We start from the raw sequence: 16,221 nt of genomic DNA, 5'->3' as shown, positions 1-16,221 counted from the left end.
GAAGGCATTTCATTAAAAACCCCTTTTTGTCTTTACATTTTGTGCTATAACCTAAAGGCCTTCCTACCCGAAACGACCCCTGCTCATTTTGAACAGACAGGACCTTATTCTTAGTGTTGCAATTGGGACTTTTCAGCTCCTGGAATATACTGTACAATAGAGTGTATAATACCCTCTACTATGACTTGTTCTAGCCCTCAACATCCTTCCCATAATCAGGCTAGTCATTTTAAACTACAGGAAGGGAAGACATCTGAAATCACAGCTTTTTTTGGTAGCCATTTTGTCTGCCTCTCAGGGAACACATGCCTAGAACACGTGACACAATTATAAAATGGCTACAGATACATTCCTGTTCTGTAGTTCTGGAAGAGAGCGCCCCTCAGCATCATGGGAGTTTTTTTTAATAGTGATGACAGCTGAAATGTAAGACCATCTGCTTCCCAGTGGTTCCATGGTAATATATTGATCATTATTTTTTCGGCCTTCTCCGCCCCCTGTCCTCACCACTGCTGAAGGTGGCATTGTGCTACTAGGGGCCTTGTTTTCTAGGGTTTTTTACTGGCCATCGGGCAAAGTGAAAAAGCAGTATTCATTACCGAAATATTTACTCAGTGAGCACTTTCGGTCTTTTTTAGACTTATTGGTCTTCTGCTGCTGTAGCCTGTAAGAGGTTTGATGCGTGTGTGTTCAGAGATGTTCTCCTGCATACCACTGTTGTAATGTGTGGTTATTTACATTGCTGTCACCTTCCTGTCAGCTTTGACCAGTCTGGCCCTTCTCCACTGGACTCGTACATGAAGGCATTTTTGCTCACAGAACTGCTGCTCACTAGATGTTTTTCATTGTACACTCCATTCTCTGCACACTGTTGTTGGTGAAAATCCAAGGAGATCAGCAGTTTCTGAGATACCACCCTGTCTGGCACCAACTATCATTGCACGGTCAAAGTAACTTAGATCAAATTTCTTCCCCCTTCAGACATTTGGTCTGAAAAACAGCTGAACCTCTTGACCATGTCTGTATGCTTTTATGCATTTAGTTGCTGCCACATGCTTGGCTGATTAAATATTTGAATTTACAAGCTGGTGTACAGGTCTACCTAATAAAATGCTCAGTGAGTGTATGTATCACAATATGGAAAAAAAAATGGTGTTTTCAGTGCTGACCTATTCCTTGTAGCATGGATTGATCGGTCCCTCAAATGTTAACACACTGGTGATTAGCATAAATCCCTGATATACTGTAATAATTCATGACCTGAAGGCCAACCAGAGCACTGAAGGACTGCGTAAAAGAAGTATGTGTTCAGCTTGCAATGATTTCTTAATGGCAGGCCTGTCCCCCGCAGCCATCTTGTATTACTCAATTATACAAACAGCAATAATCCCAATTGCATAAGACACCTTTAAGTGAATCTGGCATGCCAGTTCCTGCTCAGCTCCTGCAATTTGTCATCAGGTCCCCACATTGTTAAAAAATTGCTTTGTCATGCTTGATTATGGGTAAGAGATCCCATTGTGCTGTCCCAGATTGTGTTTTGCATTTTACTTTTTACTGTGCCAGTTATAACTCTGTGTTTGTCTGCAGATCTGTCAAGAGCTGTCTTTAGATTGGGATTTCATTTGGCTTAATTGTTAAGGGACTGATGTGCCTTCCCAAGAAAAGCAGGCAGATTTAAGAAGAGAAAGCGAGGTCTGGGGGTTTTTTTCTTCTTTCTGGCACATAACAGCGGGCACTGCAGACTTCATTAACGTCCACGTGTGAGCTCCCCGGCTGCTGCGGATCCGCTCTGCTCTCTGATTACAGGAGTTGTAGCTCACAGCCTTGCAGCTCTGGTGAGAAATGGCTCTGACTGAGGCAGTTTCAGGGCCACGGACAGCTGATAGCACTCGCCAGGAAACAGATCTGGTGTACTTGCACTTGAGTGTCTTGTTAAGATGGTGTAAACAAACAGAATTGTAATGGGAAAACGGTGGGCAGTATAATTAATCTAAGAGCTTTCAGCAGTTCCTCTCCTAGACAATATGAGAAAAGAGCCAGCCATTTGGTCATTTAGAATAGGATATTTGTGGAAATATCTGATTGAAAGCGTTGTATTTGAGCATTTTTCAATGTTTATATTTTTTCTCCAGAGTGTATTGAAATCTACAGCTTTCTCCCATCTATTAATTTATAAATACACATATAAAACTACAAAAGCAACATTTCACTATTATTTCTAAAGTGCATCGGAAGTACAATTTTCATCATGGGAGTAAAATCTATTTTATCTTCTGAACCCTCATTAATTTTTGATCTCTGTCTATGACTAACAAGCTGAATCAATTACATGTCCAGTGTTCTCCCTCTATTTCAGAAGTATTCGTATTATATTCATTATTATATTTAGTCTCTGGTAGCAGGTGAGAGCTCAGCACCAGGCAAACACTGGGCATTTTTATTGCAAAACCACATGCAAACAACAAACATTTTAACAGGAATAATTAGAACATCTACAATACAACAGTTTTTCTGCTAAGACTCATTTAAACAGCCCTGTGTTTATGTGTGTTTTTGGGGAGCATATCGAGGGTGGCTCGTGAGGTTAGGGTGGGAGAGCCTTGCTGCCGGTTCTGCAGGATCCCTACACCCTGGGGAGCAGTCAGGGAGCCCCACTTTCCTCTCTGACAGGCTCCTCCGAACCTCACCCCTGCTGATACCCTCCGCCTGCCAGGCACGCTGTCCCCATGCCCCTCTGGGTTGGACAGGCTGAGGGTGCCGTGTTGCTCCCGCGTGGGTGGAGCTGGGGGGGGGGGGTACGTGGGATTTCCTCACTGAAAGCCAACAGGGCTGATCTGACGCCAATCTCACTTGACAGATAGGACCGTGAGAGAGTGATGCACTCTTTCTGCACCAGTGCGTCTTATGCAAGGGACACTTCTTTTTGTGCACTTTTATGCGGTGACTAAGAAAGGAGAACAACAAAGCTGGTTGGTTTTATTCCTAAATGGATTATAACACTGCAAAAAAGTATTTGTTTTATATTTAGACTTTAAATCTAATTTCTAGAATTTTTTTGCAGAATTAGAAAAAAGCTGCCTATGAGGTGAGAGATTTTGACTCATTTCAAGATTTGCCAGTGGGGTGAGAAAATTTCACATGCAAACCAACTACCATTTTCTACTTGAGAGAGAAAAAAAAAGACCTTAAGTCATATTAGTAGAATAAAAATGGTTGTTTTGCAGTGTATACAGTATCTTCCTTGTATGAAAAATAACTCCACCTTCACCTTCGCTGTGTTGTTTTTGGAGGATTGCAGTCAGCGCTTATGCACTGTATACGGCACATCATCAAGCAGTCCTGCATAGGGAACAGACGGACTCTGCTCTGTCTTTGGCACTGTAATGTTCATTACTGGGCCTGCTTATTCCCTGTGGCTTTTATCAGACTGTTACAAAACTGGCTCTCCAAATGCCCTGGTGTCTGTTGAGATGTTTGAGTGGGTATTGATCTTACACTACAAAAACCAATAAACAAGTCAATCTTAGCAAGTTCCGTCTTAGAATCTTATTTCGATGACTTTTTTCCAAAATAAGACACAAATATTGCCAGTGAGGTGTGACAGTTTGAATAATTTGTGAACAATTGTTTGGCAAAATGTAACTTAAAATAAGCTAATTTTTTTTTTGAGAGAAAAGATTTCAATTTGCATCACTAGACTAAAACAACATTTTGCTGTGCAATGTGCATTGGCAATGACTAAGTATAATGTCTGACTTGAATAGCTGTTTAGTCACTGTGCCATTTTCATAGTAGTTACTTTAGAGAAAGAACATCCATCACCAGTTAATTCCTAGTCGGCTTTGACAGCTATGTCTAGTAAATCAGAGTGCTCACCTGATACACCTGTTCAGCTGCAAGGAGTGAATCTACTGATTGGCACATCCAGACATTTTCTCCCTCTTTATGAAATCCTGGCACCGCCATTTTCCTTTCATTTCTCAGATCAAGTGTAATTGAGTGGGTGGTTTTTACCCTTCAAGGAATTACTTTGTTACTTATGACACACCATATTACAGTCATGTTGCTTTCAACATCAAACTATTACCCCATTTCATTTACAAATTATGTGTTGTGTCAAACTGCTACCCGGCAATGGGAGAATAATTGTCAGGCTTGTATGCTCAGTGGAGTGTGTGACTTAAACTCTGTCGCTAAGCTGACTCTCGCCGTATGGTTAGTGTTGTCAGTTTCTCTGTTGCTCTGTGTTACAGTGAGTGCCACAACGCTACGGACAGGATTAAAGTCAGAGTTTGGGACGAGGACGACGACATCAAGTCCCGAGTCAAGCAGCACTTCAAAAAGGAGTCGGATGACTTCCTCGGACAGACCATCATCGAAGTCAGGATGCTCAGCGGCGAGATGGATGTGTGGTACAACCTCGGTGCGTTCATCCTTCATGCCTTTCCCCCTCCCCGTGTGCTCTTTCACTAAAAAAGGACTGACATTCACCTGTGAACAGTGGCACCAAGCATCGCCACAACAGTGTAGTCCTGCCATGTCTGAAAGCTGCAGGAAATGAAATGAGACAACCCTGGTGTAAAATCCAGCTATGACCAGCTTGAAATTACCAGTTACCAGCTGTTTCAAAATCTGATCATACCATGTTGAGCGGGGAGCTGGAGTGAGCTGGTCAAAAAGCTACCAGCTGTTTCAAAACCTAGCTTGAGCTGTTTTCTTAAGCAGGGTTTAATAAAAAATGACAGTTACACCAATAGCACCAAGCATTGCCATACCAATGTAGTCATGTGCCATATCTGAAAGCTGCATGTCAGGAAATTAAAGGAGACAAGGCTCAGAACAAGGAAATAGAAGTTGACATTCAGACTATCCCTGAAGATATTTTCAAATGGCTACTATTTCAAAGTTAAATTGATTGAAAAGAAAATCTATTGCTTCCCTTCTCCCAGCATGCCCTGAGAGATCCATTTGCCTGAGATACTGTAGATTGTTCGTTGCATCGGCATTGGTTGTTCGGCATGAATGTTTTAAATATACATTTCTAAATGATTACCGCTGTTGGCTGGGAAGAGGGTTTGACTTCCCCCCTCCTCCCACTTGAGCCGTTCTGATGCAGTGCTGTCGGCTGAATAAAGAAAAGTAATTGTAATGGCTTGGGTCAGCGAGCAGAGAGAGCTCAAATAAATTGCATGGTCAAAATGGCCGCCGTTGAAACCATAACAGACATGCTCTATGCTCAGGGAGCATTTGTTACTGCGCTTCTTTTCCTGCTCAACTGACAGCTGGACAAGGCTTTCTGAGAAGAAATAGTGCTGAAGGCATGTTGCGCAGGGATGCCTCATGCCCGGCTCCAGCTCTCCACAAAAATAATGTAACAAGATGCCAGGGATTAACAAGGCACTGCAACAAACAGTGATTAACTCGGACAGTACTGTGTCACGGTTAGAAGTGTTGTTGAGTTTGGAGAAATGCTTTTACTACTGGTCCACACTAGGATGTGGCAGATATTCAGTACAGTTCAGTACATTATTTTTCATTATTTTTTCCGATGTGTGTAATATTGTGCATTTGTTATGACCTTACATAACCTCCTCAGTTATGTTAATTCAATTACATATCAGATATTGTGTTAGCTACAACTGCGGGTTTCTGTCTAGGAAGGAGGAACTTCATGATTATGTGGCTGCTTGTGTTTATTTCTTACTGTTTGTAAGCTCCACTTGTGTATATCATGTATGAAAAGTAGCATATTGCTATAGGTTATAGAAGAGAGATGGTATGTGAATAAAGAACAGATACCCAGGGCTCTGAATGACCATGTCTTCATATTTGAATCCCAACATAGAAAAGAGGACGGATAAATCTGCAGTGTCCGGTGCCATCAGACTGAAGATCAGTGTGGAGATGAAGGGAGAAGAAAAGGTTGCCCCGCCCCATGGTCAATATACCTGTTTACATGAGGTACGCCAGACCTTCTTGCAGTATCTTATTCCTTTATTGTGTCTCGTTTTGTTTTTCATAATTTAGAAGAAACTCAATGGGTAAGATGGATTGAGAGTTGGGGGTGTTATAATCAAATCTACTTTGGGGCCCAGGTTATGTGTATACAAGATTTATACAAGTTTTTGCAGTTCCTAAGAAAATCTTGCATGATCACTGCTGGCTCCCGCCTGTGACGGATGTTTAGTTTGACATGTTCAGAGACTCAATCACAGCTCCCCGATCTAGGGACTCTTATCAAAGTGATTTGATTTTATTGCAAGTCTTCAGGCATGTAGTGTGTGACCCCCTTTGACCATAGCCTGTAGACACATCTGTAGCTTGGGATGGAAATACCATCTATTTTCATAAGAGACCGTCATTAAATGTGAGAGACTCTCTGTTCTTAGGAATTGTCTTAGGATTTTGAGCCATGTAGTGCATCCAAGGCATTAGCTGCGCTATGCATTAGCATGTCAGATGTGGAAAGCTTATGAGTAATGCAGATGTCCTTCATTTGGCTTCAAACACAAAGGGAACTGTGCAGCAGTTCTTTCTAAGGCCATGTATGTGTGGGTTTCTACCTCTTCAGTGTCCTCAGAAAGAACAGTTTCCCTTTTGCTACCCTCAATAACCCATAAGACTTTGTCTCTCCATAGAACTTGTTCCACTACCTGACAGAAGTGAAGAACAGTGGGATCGTGAAGATTCCTGAAGTGAAAGGGGATGAGGCTTGGAAGGTCTACTTCGACGACGTCTCTCAAGAAATCGTGGACGAGTTTGCGATGCGGTACGGCGTGGAATCCATATACCAGGCGATGACGTGAGTAACAAACGAGCAGTCGCAATTATGTAATTAAAATATCCATCATCTGTTTTCAGAAATTTGTACAATCGTCGCAGAACGTCTGCATGGACAGGTTTACTACAATTAAATTCAGAGACCACCTCATCTGTTTTGGCAGCTTAATAGGATGATGAATTTTTCCTAGAAAACACCCTGACCTACTCATGCTCTATGGATTACCTTAACACACATAAATAACGAGCATCGATGCTACACATTAGTCATCATGGATGTTGTGCTTGAAGCTGTGTGTTAGTGCCAACTCGCTCAGCAGGAATGTAATGAGGTTATAAACAGTGAAAGCTACAGTACAGTGAATGGTGACACCTGCTGATTTGGCCACCAGCTAGAGCTCTTGGCCTCTTTTTTTAGAAAGTTACAGTATGGAAGCCTGACTGATGTGAACTCCCTTTTTGTGGCTTATTGTGTTTCATCAGATATTTATGTGATGTTCTTCCTGCTGCGGGCGTTTTTTCCTCTGACCAGTGACTTATAATCACCCCTGACTGTACGAATGCATAAATCATTCCTCAAGCTTCCCTCAGAGGCACTTGGAGCACTGATGGGGCTATTCCAATTGCTTCTTTCTCTCTTTTTTCTTTTCCTTGCTCCTGACCCGGAAATCGATCGAGATCCGCCATCTCTAAGGACATTCCGACCCGTTAAATGTTTCTTCTAGGCGTTAGAAGTAGGGGTTAGGAACTCCCAATCTTGCCTTTGAGCAAGGAAGAATAAGTGTGTCCTTTTCCTAGCGTGACGAATAATGATCTGTGTTAATGAACTGACGTTTGGAATGAGCAAGGACATTCCATTTGCCAAATTCATGATTTCTCGATTTCCCCGTCTTCACTTCTTTTTATAGCTTCTTTTTCTAGGCGCTCCCGATGTATTGAGCTGGGAGCAGAAAAAAACGGAGCAAAGACAAGTAAAAAGAGGTGAAAAATGCGATTGGAAAAGCCCAAGGTGTGGACTGGATGGCCCTCTCAGCCGTTGTTGTAGCTCCGGTCCACTCTGTTCTGTTCACTCTAGACAGCACAGATCGTGTGGAGCAGGGATGGGCAAGGGGGGCCATATCTGTTTCTGGATTTCAGACCAACTTCTGCTCTTAATTATTGAATTAACCAAATCATTTGCACAATCTGCCATTTTTAGCCACAGACCGTGATTTAAACTGCATCTGATACATTTTCATTGTGGTCTAATTTACGACTGAATTGCTCATGGTGCATACAGTGTGGCTAATTAGCTAATTTAGCCAGGGTAACTGGTGGCAGCAAAATCCGCAACCTATACCGACAACACAGACAACAACAAAGTATAAAACAGCCTTAAAGGGGAAACAGGCTCCGCTCATTGCATATAAATTATTCTCCAGATACTAGCCAGTTGCTGGTGATGGATCGAAAGTTGTTCCTTTCTTGTATGCCGTTGATGCTGCTGCGGTTGCTTTTGTTTGTTTTCCGTGGCAGTTTTGGGGGGTGAAAAAGCAGTTGTAATTAATGAGGCCCTGCTCATGCATCTCTCGGCACTGGCTCCTGGGGAAGAAGGAGATTGCGGTCTGCGATGAATCATGTTTTCACGCGACATGTCTCCCATCGCGCTCTTCTCCCTGGGGCCTTCACCACGGCAGAAACTGGACCAGAAAATCCTATGCTAATGGCGCCTGCTAGCAAGCTTTGGGAGCTGGGGAGAGGCGTGAGCTGGGCACCTCGGAGAACTGCTCCGCTCTCCCTCTAGCATGACCGTGAGATGCCACGACAGACGTTCACAGCAGCAGGCGTGCTAGGTGAAAGCCTTTGAGCTGCTCTTGTTTTGTTAAACAATCCAAACGTTGCCCACGGGTCTCACCTTCTCTCTGCTAGACGCCTATTCTGTTCTTGTCTCGGGCGCCAGGCAAGTGGATAATGACTCTGCTTTTGGGCTTTGAATTAAATTTTTTCAAATTTGGATTCAGTTGGAAGGCCTTTCGGAAAGAGGTGGTGTGGAAGCACTTGTCAGGAACATAGTGTAATCTACTATGTAAATTAGTGTAGCAGCTTCGTATCTAGCCCAGTATACTATTGGATTATTTATTGATTTAAATAGGTTATCCATCTGAAAGATATCTCAAATTAAAAAGCAAGTGAAGATCCCCAAGTGCTGTCCATGTGAATAGTAGAGAAATATTGTTATTAAAAATAGCAGCCCCGATTTAGGTCTCCAAATTTGCTGATAGGTCAATTGATGTCACGCCAGAGGGGGACAGAGGAACCAATAGCAGGCACTGGGATGTTGAAAAATGGCAGGTTTGATTAGCAGGAGGATAAGGGGCAGACAGAGCGTAATCAAAAACAGGCAGAGTTCAGAGTACAGGTACAGAGATCCACAAAACAAGACAAGAGTCTAGAGAAGCAGGCAGGGGTCATAAATGAGAATCCAGAAAACAAAAACTAACAGGAAAGAATACCACAAGGGCAAGGGCTCGGGGAAAAGGAGGCTAGATCTGGGGTAAAGGAATATAAGGGCTCAGGAAAGCAGGATAAGACAATCTAGCAAAGTGCAACTGAGAAGGACAGATATAAATACACAGGGGAATGAGACAACCTAGGCGGGGCATGGGAATTAGGGCGGTCTAACAAATAAACATCAGGTGAGAAACATGGAAGGGTAATAACACAATAATGAGAGGGAAACGAAAACGCATGTAATACAAACGTCAGTAGACAATTGGACAGAATTAAGGAACGTAGTGATAGGGGAGAGCATGTGCGAACATTTAGCTGAATCGAGGCAAGCAATTTAGGAATAGAACAGGGAGGCGGAGTTATTGAGCAATACTGAAGTAGAGTTAGTCTGTTAGTAGTCTGTATTTAACAAAAAAAGATGACTGGAAATTTGAGAGAGAGATAGAGCAAATTAAGACAAAGTAGAAATCAATAATGTAGCTAACACAGAACGAAAGAACCACTACAAAACAAAAGAAGAAATCACATTTGCTCTGCTTCAAATCATAACTAAAAACTTCAAATTTAATATTAAACTGGCCCACTCAGCAGCTCAGCAATGAAGGGAGATTGGGTTAGTTTATGGCAAAGTCTGACTTACCGAAAACAAAATTACTATGAGTAGAGGTAGCTCTCTGAGGTGTGAAAAGCAGAGCTAAGTACTGTAATATTAGGACACATTTTTTTCTTTAGCTTTTTCTCAGCCAAACAATATTGCTGCCAAGTGGCCAGTCGTACAATGTAGACCTCTATCTGGTTTGGCTTGAAAAAGTGAACTTCAAATCGAGAGGCATCAACAACCTTCACCGATGTGGAATTCAGATATTGAATTGATACTTTCACTGGAACATACCATTACATTACATTATTGGCATTTTGGCAGACGCTCTTATCCAGAGCGACGTACAGTTGATTAGACTAAGCAGGAGACAATACTCCCCGGGGCAATGCAGGGTTAAGGGCCTTGCTCAAGGGCCCAACGGCTGTGCGGATCATATTGTGGCTACACTGAGATTAGAACCACCGACCTTGCGTGTCCTAGGGATTTACCTTAACCACTACGCTACAGGCCGCCCACACCAATGTCGGCCGCCCACACCAATGTCTTGGGGTCAATAACAGGTTATGTCACAGTATAATATAGTAGTATGATCATGCAGCTCTTTGTGTGGATATTCCAAAAATAACCCACTGGGGTCTACTGAACTGCAAAAAGATATTTAATCTGAATCACACTCTAATAACACTTTCACAATAAAATAAAAGAGTGAGTGAGGTTTTGTTCGTATTCAGCTAGTGCAAGATAAAGAGATGGTGGCAGGACGGATGGTTTCCATCACTGACCACGCCCGATTTATGTGGGGAGCCAGTGACACTATTTAGAAAAGCTGTGAAAGACGATTTAAAACTGAAGTCATTGGTTTGCTAAGAAAATGTAATTGTAACTAGGAATGTTTCTTCCCAGGATCAACCTTTGGATAAGTCCACTCAGCTGTCATGTAAGCCCACTAAATTGTATGCTCTAATTTAACACAATGACAAATTCTCCCGAGGAGTGCTTCAGTAGATCGTACTCTGGAGACACTATTTCTTTTCCTTAAGGCCACACGCCTCGCCTCTATGGCTTGTTCGGCCTCTGTGGGGTTTAATGTCAGGCAGAACAATTGTGTTGTAGGAGTGGATAGAGCTAAAAATGTGAAGGATTCATAAGAGAGTTTTTTTCCCTCCTCAAAGGCAAAGACGATTGTGCGATTTGCATTTCTTGGTTTATCCATCTCTTGATATCTGACCGTTCTCATCCCTTTGTGATTTACAGTACGGTGTTTCCTTTTATTGAGAGGTCCTGCCATAGCCGTCACATTACTGATGATTTATCGGGCATGGCAACCATGCGTTGTTCAGCCCAAATGAGACAAGTAAGCGGGTGAGTGGAAAAGAGGTGAAGGATTTGAAAGCGCGTGCCGACGCGGACGATGAGTGTGACTGGAGCGGCATATATAAATCAAATCCCTCCGCTCCCGTTTCCATAGCTAAAACGAAGTCCCGTAGCCGTGGTACAAATTGCCTATTAGTTCCCGTAGATGCTGCGGCTGAAGTCTGGGGTAATTAGCACGGTCTCCTCGGCTCGGCACCTGGGAAACGGACCCGGAGCGAGTCTCGTTTACTGGGTCGTGCTGCGTGTCGCTGCCCAGAGGACGCGCCCCACCCTGGGGCCCGGCGGAGAGCAGCCAGCCGGCTCTGACCCCCGCCTGCCTCACCACCCGAATGTAAACACTCACAGTCTGTGCCTTCAGTGGCATTTAAGTCACTCAGACACGTGCCACTGGCTCAGCGTGCTCTCGATAACCTTTAATAAATTACCATGGGGATTCCGCTATTTCGAAACGGTTCTTGTTTCCAGTTTTAATTCCATATTTGCATTTTACCCACTGCGGGAATTCCCTATTCATAGACCCACCTATATACTTCATTTATTTAGAGGTCCCATATTGTGGAAAAATGTATTTCCTTTGCTATTTGGATTATTAAGGAATTGTAGGTGCTGCAGTATAAACACTGTGAAAGTATTAACATACAGTCCCTAAAAAAATCCACACAATCCCTATTAAGGAACTTCAGCTTTGAATGAGCCGTTTGGACTTCTGTACCTTTATGACATCACAACCACACGCTCATTGACATACATGTGCCTTCAGCGTGGCCCGCCTTGTAGCCAGTAGAAATCCAAACGCTGTTCAGTTCATTTCAGTGAGCCAATCGGAACAGATGATGTTAATGAGCCATAAAGACACAGTCACTAAAACAGGCTGTTCTTGGTAAAGCTCATGAGAGGTGTTGGAGACTAGACATGTAAAACTGGATAGAGATTGTTTTTTGGACTTTTTTGGAAAATATGTTCTTATATCAGGACCTAAAATAAAACACTGGAAAGGTGTAAAATGTGGGACATTTAAGAGAGTGGAAATTTAACTAAGTGTGAAAGCTCCGCTGAAGTATGCAGTGCCCGGGAACCCTTCTTCAGTGGGGCACTAACCCCCCTACTGACAAACGACTTGGGGCAGAGGTGCTCGGTCAAACGAACGGCTCAACTGAGAAAACTAACTAGTACTCCCGAGCCAGTAGAAAGAGCCTTTCAATTACAATGACTCGTTCGCGAACTGTGCACCACTACTTCTCACTGCATTCACAGCTGGCACGAGCAGACTGCAGGCACTGATCCACCAGAGGAGTCTCACCTGTGCTATTAGAAGGGGGTGTCCCCGTTTAAACCTTCCCTCCTGCCCGTTTACTGCAGGGCTGCTGATCGCTGTCGCTATTGGCAACCATGTAAAGCCTATCTATGGCTCAGAGCACTGCACTGAGATCATTGTCGGTAATATTGGCAGTGTGTTTTTTTGTGTGGCATTGTGTGTATTTTCATAGTCGTTGTAAAGCACTTTGTGCTGTATACTCATACTATTGTGCTGCACAAATAAAGTTGTTATTAAGATGCTGATGATGATTATTATTATTGTAGTATTAAATTGATTGTTATGAAATAATTCATGTTCCTGTTCCCTCATTTTTGGTAAAACTGCAGGATCAGTGCTAATTTTACTGACTTGCTAAACTGTGAGCTGCTTCAGCCCTGTGTGTGTGGAAACTGTGTGTGCAGTCCTTTTATGTGGAAACTTTGTGTGCCTTTTGACATTTTGACATTTGGGCTGAAGCTTTTGCCGTCAATTCTGGACGCTTTTGGTATCCTCATGAACTTCAATAGAAACCCTTCAGTTTGTTTATTTGATGCCATGGGTAATTGGGATGGGAGAAAAGTCATCGTAATTTTATGAAATTATTACATTGATATTAGATTGAGATGGGGGACTGGTATATATTCTTAGCCTGTGATTCATGAAATCCAAATAAACAATGTTTAATTTTCATGAAATCATTGTCAATACACTATTTTTACCCGTGGCATCAAATAAATACACTGGAGGGTTTCTCTTCATGTCAATGGGGATAGAATTGATGCCAAAGGTCTTACTTTGTGTCATATAGCGAGGGCTCCCATCCAAACGTCAATATTTAATGAGTTAGGAATGAGACTAGACTGGAATTCTACTCAATTACAGTTCATTCTTTTCTGTGGCTAAATATATGTATGAACAGTGCTGAGTGGTCTGTATTCATAAAGGATCTGGATATAGGCAGGCTGGTATAGGATCAGATTTCCCCCGTCCTTTTGGTATGAGCTTTAATTCAGAGCTCCTACTCTGAGGTGTTATATGAATATGGGCCAATTACTTTTGCTGGACAGAGTACCACCTCGATGGCGTGTGCGAGGGGTTAACAATGCATACCTGCCTAACCCCTCTTCTGTCAATCTCTCATCTTGTCCTCGACAAGAGCAGCATGCATTTATGCATTTTTCTTTGTTAAATTCATTTGTGGCAGGCCTCAATGTCTAACCAAAGCATACACAAGAGACGCAGTATATTTCACTTAAAGCCAGAGGAAAGAAAGAAAGAAAGAAAGAAATCCATTAGTATGTAACAGAGCAATTATTATTATTATGATGTGTTTTCTCTCTTTCAGTCATTTCTCCTGCCTGTCATCTAAGTACATGTGTCCTGGCGTGCCGGCGGTGATGAGTAACCTGCTAGCCAACATTAATGCCTACTTCGCCCACACCACCACAGCCACCACCAACATCTCCGCATCTGACCGCTTTGCTGCCTCAAATTTCGGGGTGAGTCTGGCCCTCTCGTTCTCTCTACTTCTGTATCTATTGCTCTCCATTCATGCGCTAAAGTCATTTTTTAAAGGGTCCGTATTGTTGAAAATGACATTTCCCTGGCTATCTGGATTATAAAGGAGTTGAAGGTGCAACTATATAAATGTATCAAAGTGCACTGTACCCAAATGAATTCACAGAATTTATATGAAGAAAATGTGCAACAACAACAATATGCTCATTTGCTATGTCCTCTAATACATGTTCCCCATTCTTTACAGAGGGAAAAATTTGTCAAGCTTTTAGATCAGCTGCATAATTCACTGAGGATTGACCTTTCCAAGTACCGGGTATGTATACAAGACATTTTGCTTTGTTTGGTTCTGCACATGCATATGCTATACTTCTATCAAGCAACACAAGTCTATCCCAGAATGCATTGGGTCAGAGGCAGGAATACTACCTGGACAGGTCGCCAAATCCATCACAGGGTCACACACCACTCACTCACACACTCAAACCAAGGGGCAATTTAGACTCTCCAATTAACCTAACCTGCATGGCTTTGTGCTGAAGTACCCAGAGGAATGGAAACCCATTCGGACACGTTGCGAACACAGAAAGGTCCCAGGTCGGACTTTGACCGAGGACCTTCATGTTGTGAGGTGACAGTGCTATCCTCTGTACCACCATGTCTGGAACATGCAAAGTGCACACAGAAAGGTCCCAGCTTGGATTTGACTCCAGGACCTTCTTGCCGCACCCCCATGCCACCTGAGGAGAAATGATTTGTTCCTTAATTCCATCATCCTTTTGACTGTAGATGTACCTTGTGTCATGGCTAATGCTGAATTACATTTATATCATTTTTAGACTGACATGACTCAACTTTAATGCATAGTTGTGGAATATTCTTCTGCATTTGCTTTGACATGACTTATCAAAGATATACATAATCCCTTTTTGTGCGATACAAGTGTAATGGAAGGATTAAAATGGGCATTTCTGTTTAATCCCCTATTTCTCCAGTATATATTTAAAGTAGGGGCCCTATACTCCTTAATTTGTTTGTAGTGTTCTCACTCAATATTGATGGATCCCCCAGCGAGCTGGCATAATACCAGTAATTTCATTCCCAGACACAAATTGATTTTGGGCTTATGTGAATCTTATAAGTTTGACCTGTACAATCTTATTAGTAGAACAGCCAGGAAAATATCTTACTCACTTTCTCAGCTTTCGAGCTGGGAAATCCTGTTGGACGGAGTCACGATTCAAATCGGTGGTGACTCAACGCAGCAGTATGGATTTCTCCATAATGAAATTCTGAACGAAACTGCATTTGTTTTATTCTTAAAACAAAGAGACCTATCCAGCCAAAATGGTCCGAAGCATCTGCCATTTAAGACCTGCCACATTTCACGTCTCTCAATTGCGTGTTTTTTTTTTTAACGATTTGAGTCTTATCCTGAGGTTTTATATTGCAAACTTGGATGTGTTGTCTGTGTCCTGCCCACTTTCAGGTGAAGTTTTATCACTTTGCAGCTGCCTTTCAGACTTGGATTATCTGAGTTTACACACCATTCAGGGGAGGCAGACAGACAAATGTTGAATTCAAAGATCTGTTCAGGCACGGCAGAGGAACTCAAGGTGTTTGATTGTAGACATTATTTCCCCAAAAACCTGTCAGCCACAGCCTACAGAACCACTTGACCAGCTCCAGTCAAAGTGCTACTTACACCCATAGTGTTGTTGTGCCTGAAATTACTTTTGTGTCCTTTGTGCCCCTGGACTGTTATTATTAAGAGACAATAACAACATCATTTAGGTGGGAAAATACAGTTTTAACTTTATTTAATTTTCTATAACTCTATATTGCTGAAAATAACTTTTAGAGGAAAACAGATCTTACTTCCATCATGGAGATGAAATTTTCCTGATGTATTGCATGTCGATTCTTATTTACAGCTTAGTGAAAACAGAAAATTGCTCTGGGGTTATGGGAAATTTCTTGAGCACTTTTGAATGCTATTTAAAGTTCACTTTGTCCTGATGTAACTTACACACAACAAAATATACTGATGCATTTGAAGTACCAAACGCAAAAGCATTGCTATCTGCACAACAGAATCACTTTAGGCATGGTCAGGAAAGGACCAAATGCTCCTTTAGATGGGGCTGCAATTGCACAA

General features: G+C 42.4%; 1 protein-coding gene across 1 annotated transcript in view; it reads left to right on the top strand.

The window, feature by feature from the left end:
* LOC133131086 (protein unc-13 homolog C-like) overlaps positions 1 to 16,221 on the top strand; it is a 126,400-nt gene that overhangs the window by 28,377 nt on the left and 81,802 nt on the right. Inside the window, exons 10-14 of the mRNA XM_061246214.1 lie at positions 4,257 to 4,426; positions 5,849 to 5,964; positions 6,642 to 6,805; positions 13,891 to 14,044; positions 14,311 to 14,379. Coding sequence (XP_061102198.1) covers positions 4,257 to 4,426; positions 5,849 to 5,964; positions 6,642 to 6,805; positions 13,891 to 14,044; positions 14,311 to 14,379 — 673 coding nt within the window. The remainder of the gene's footprint in view (positions 1 to 4,256; positions 4,427 to 5,848; positions 5,965 to 6,641; positions 6,806 to 13,890; positions 14,045 to 14,310; positions 14,380 to 16,221) is intronic.

The sequence above is a fragment of the Conger conger genome, chromosome 6, assembly GCF_963514075.1.
Source record: "Conger conger chromosome 6, fConCon1.1, whole genome shotgun sequence".
Lineage (NCBI taxonomy): Eukaryota > Metazoa > Chordata > Actinopteri > Anguilliformes > Congridae > Conger > Conger conger.
The sequence above is the reverse complement of the archived record's forward strand: the minus strand, read 5'-3'. Positions and strand labels throughout refer to the sequence as shown.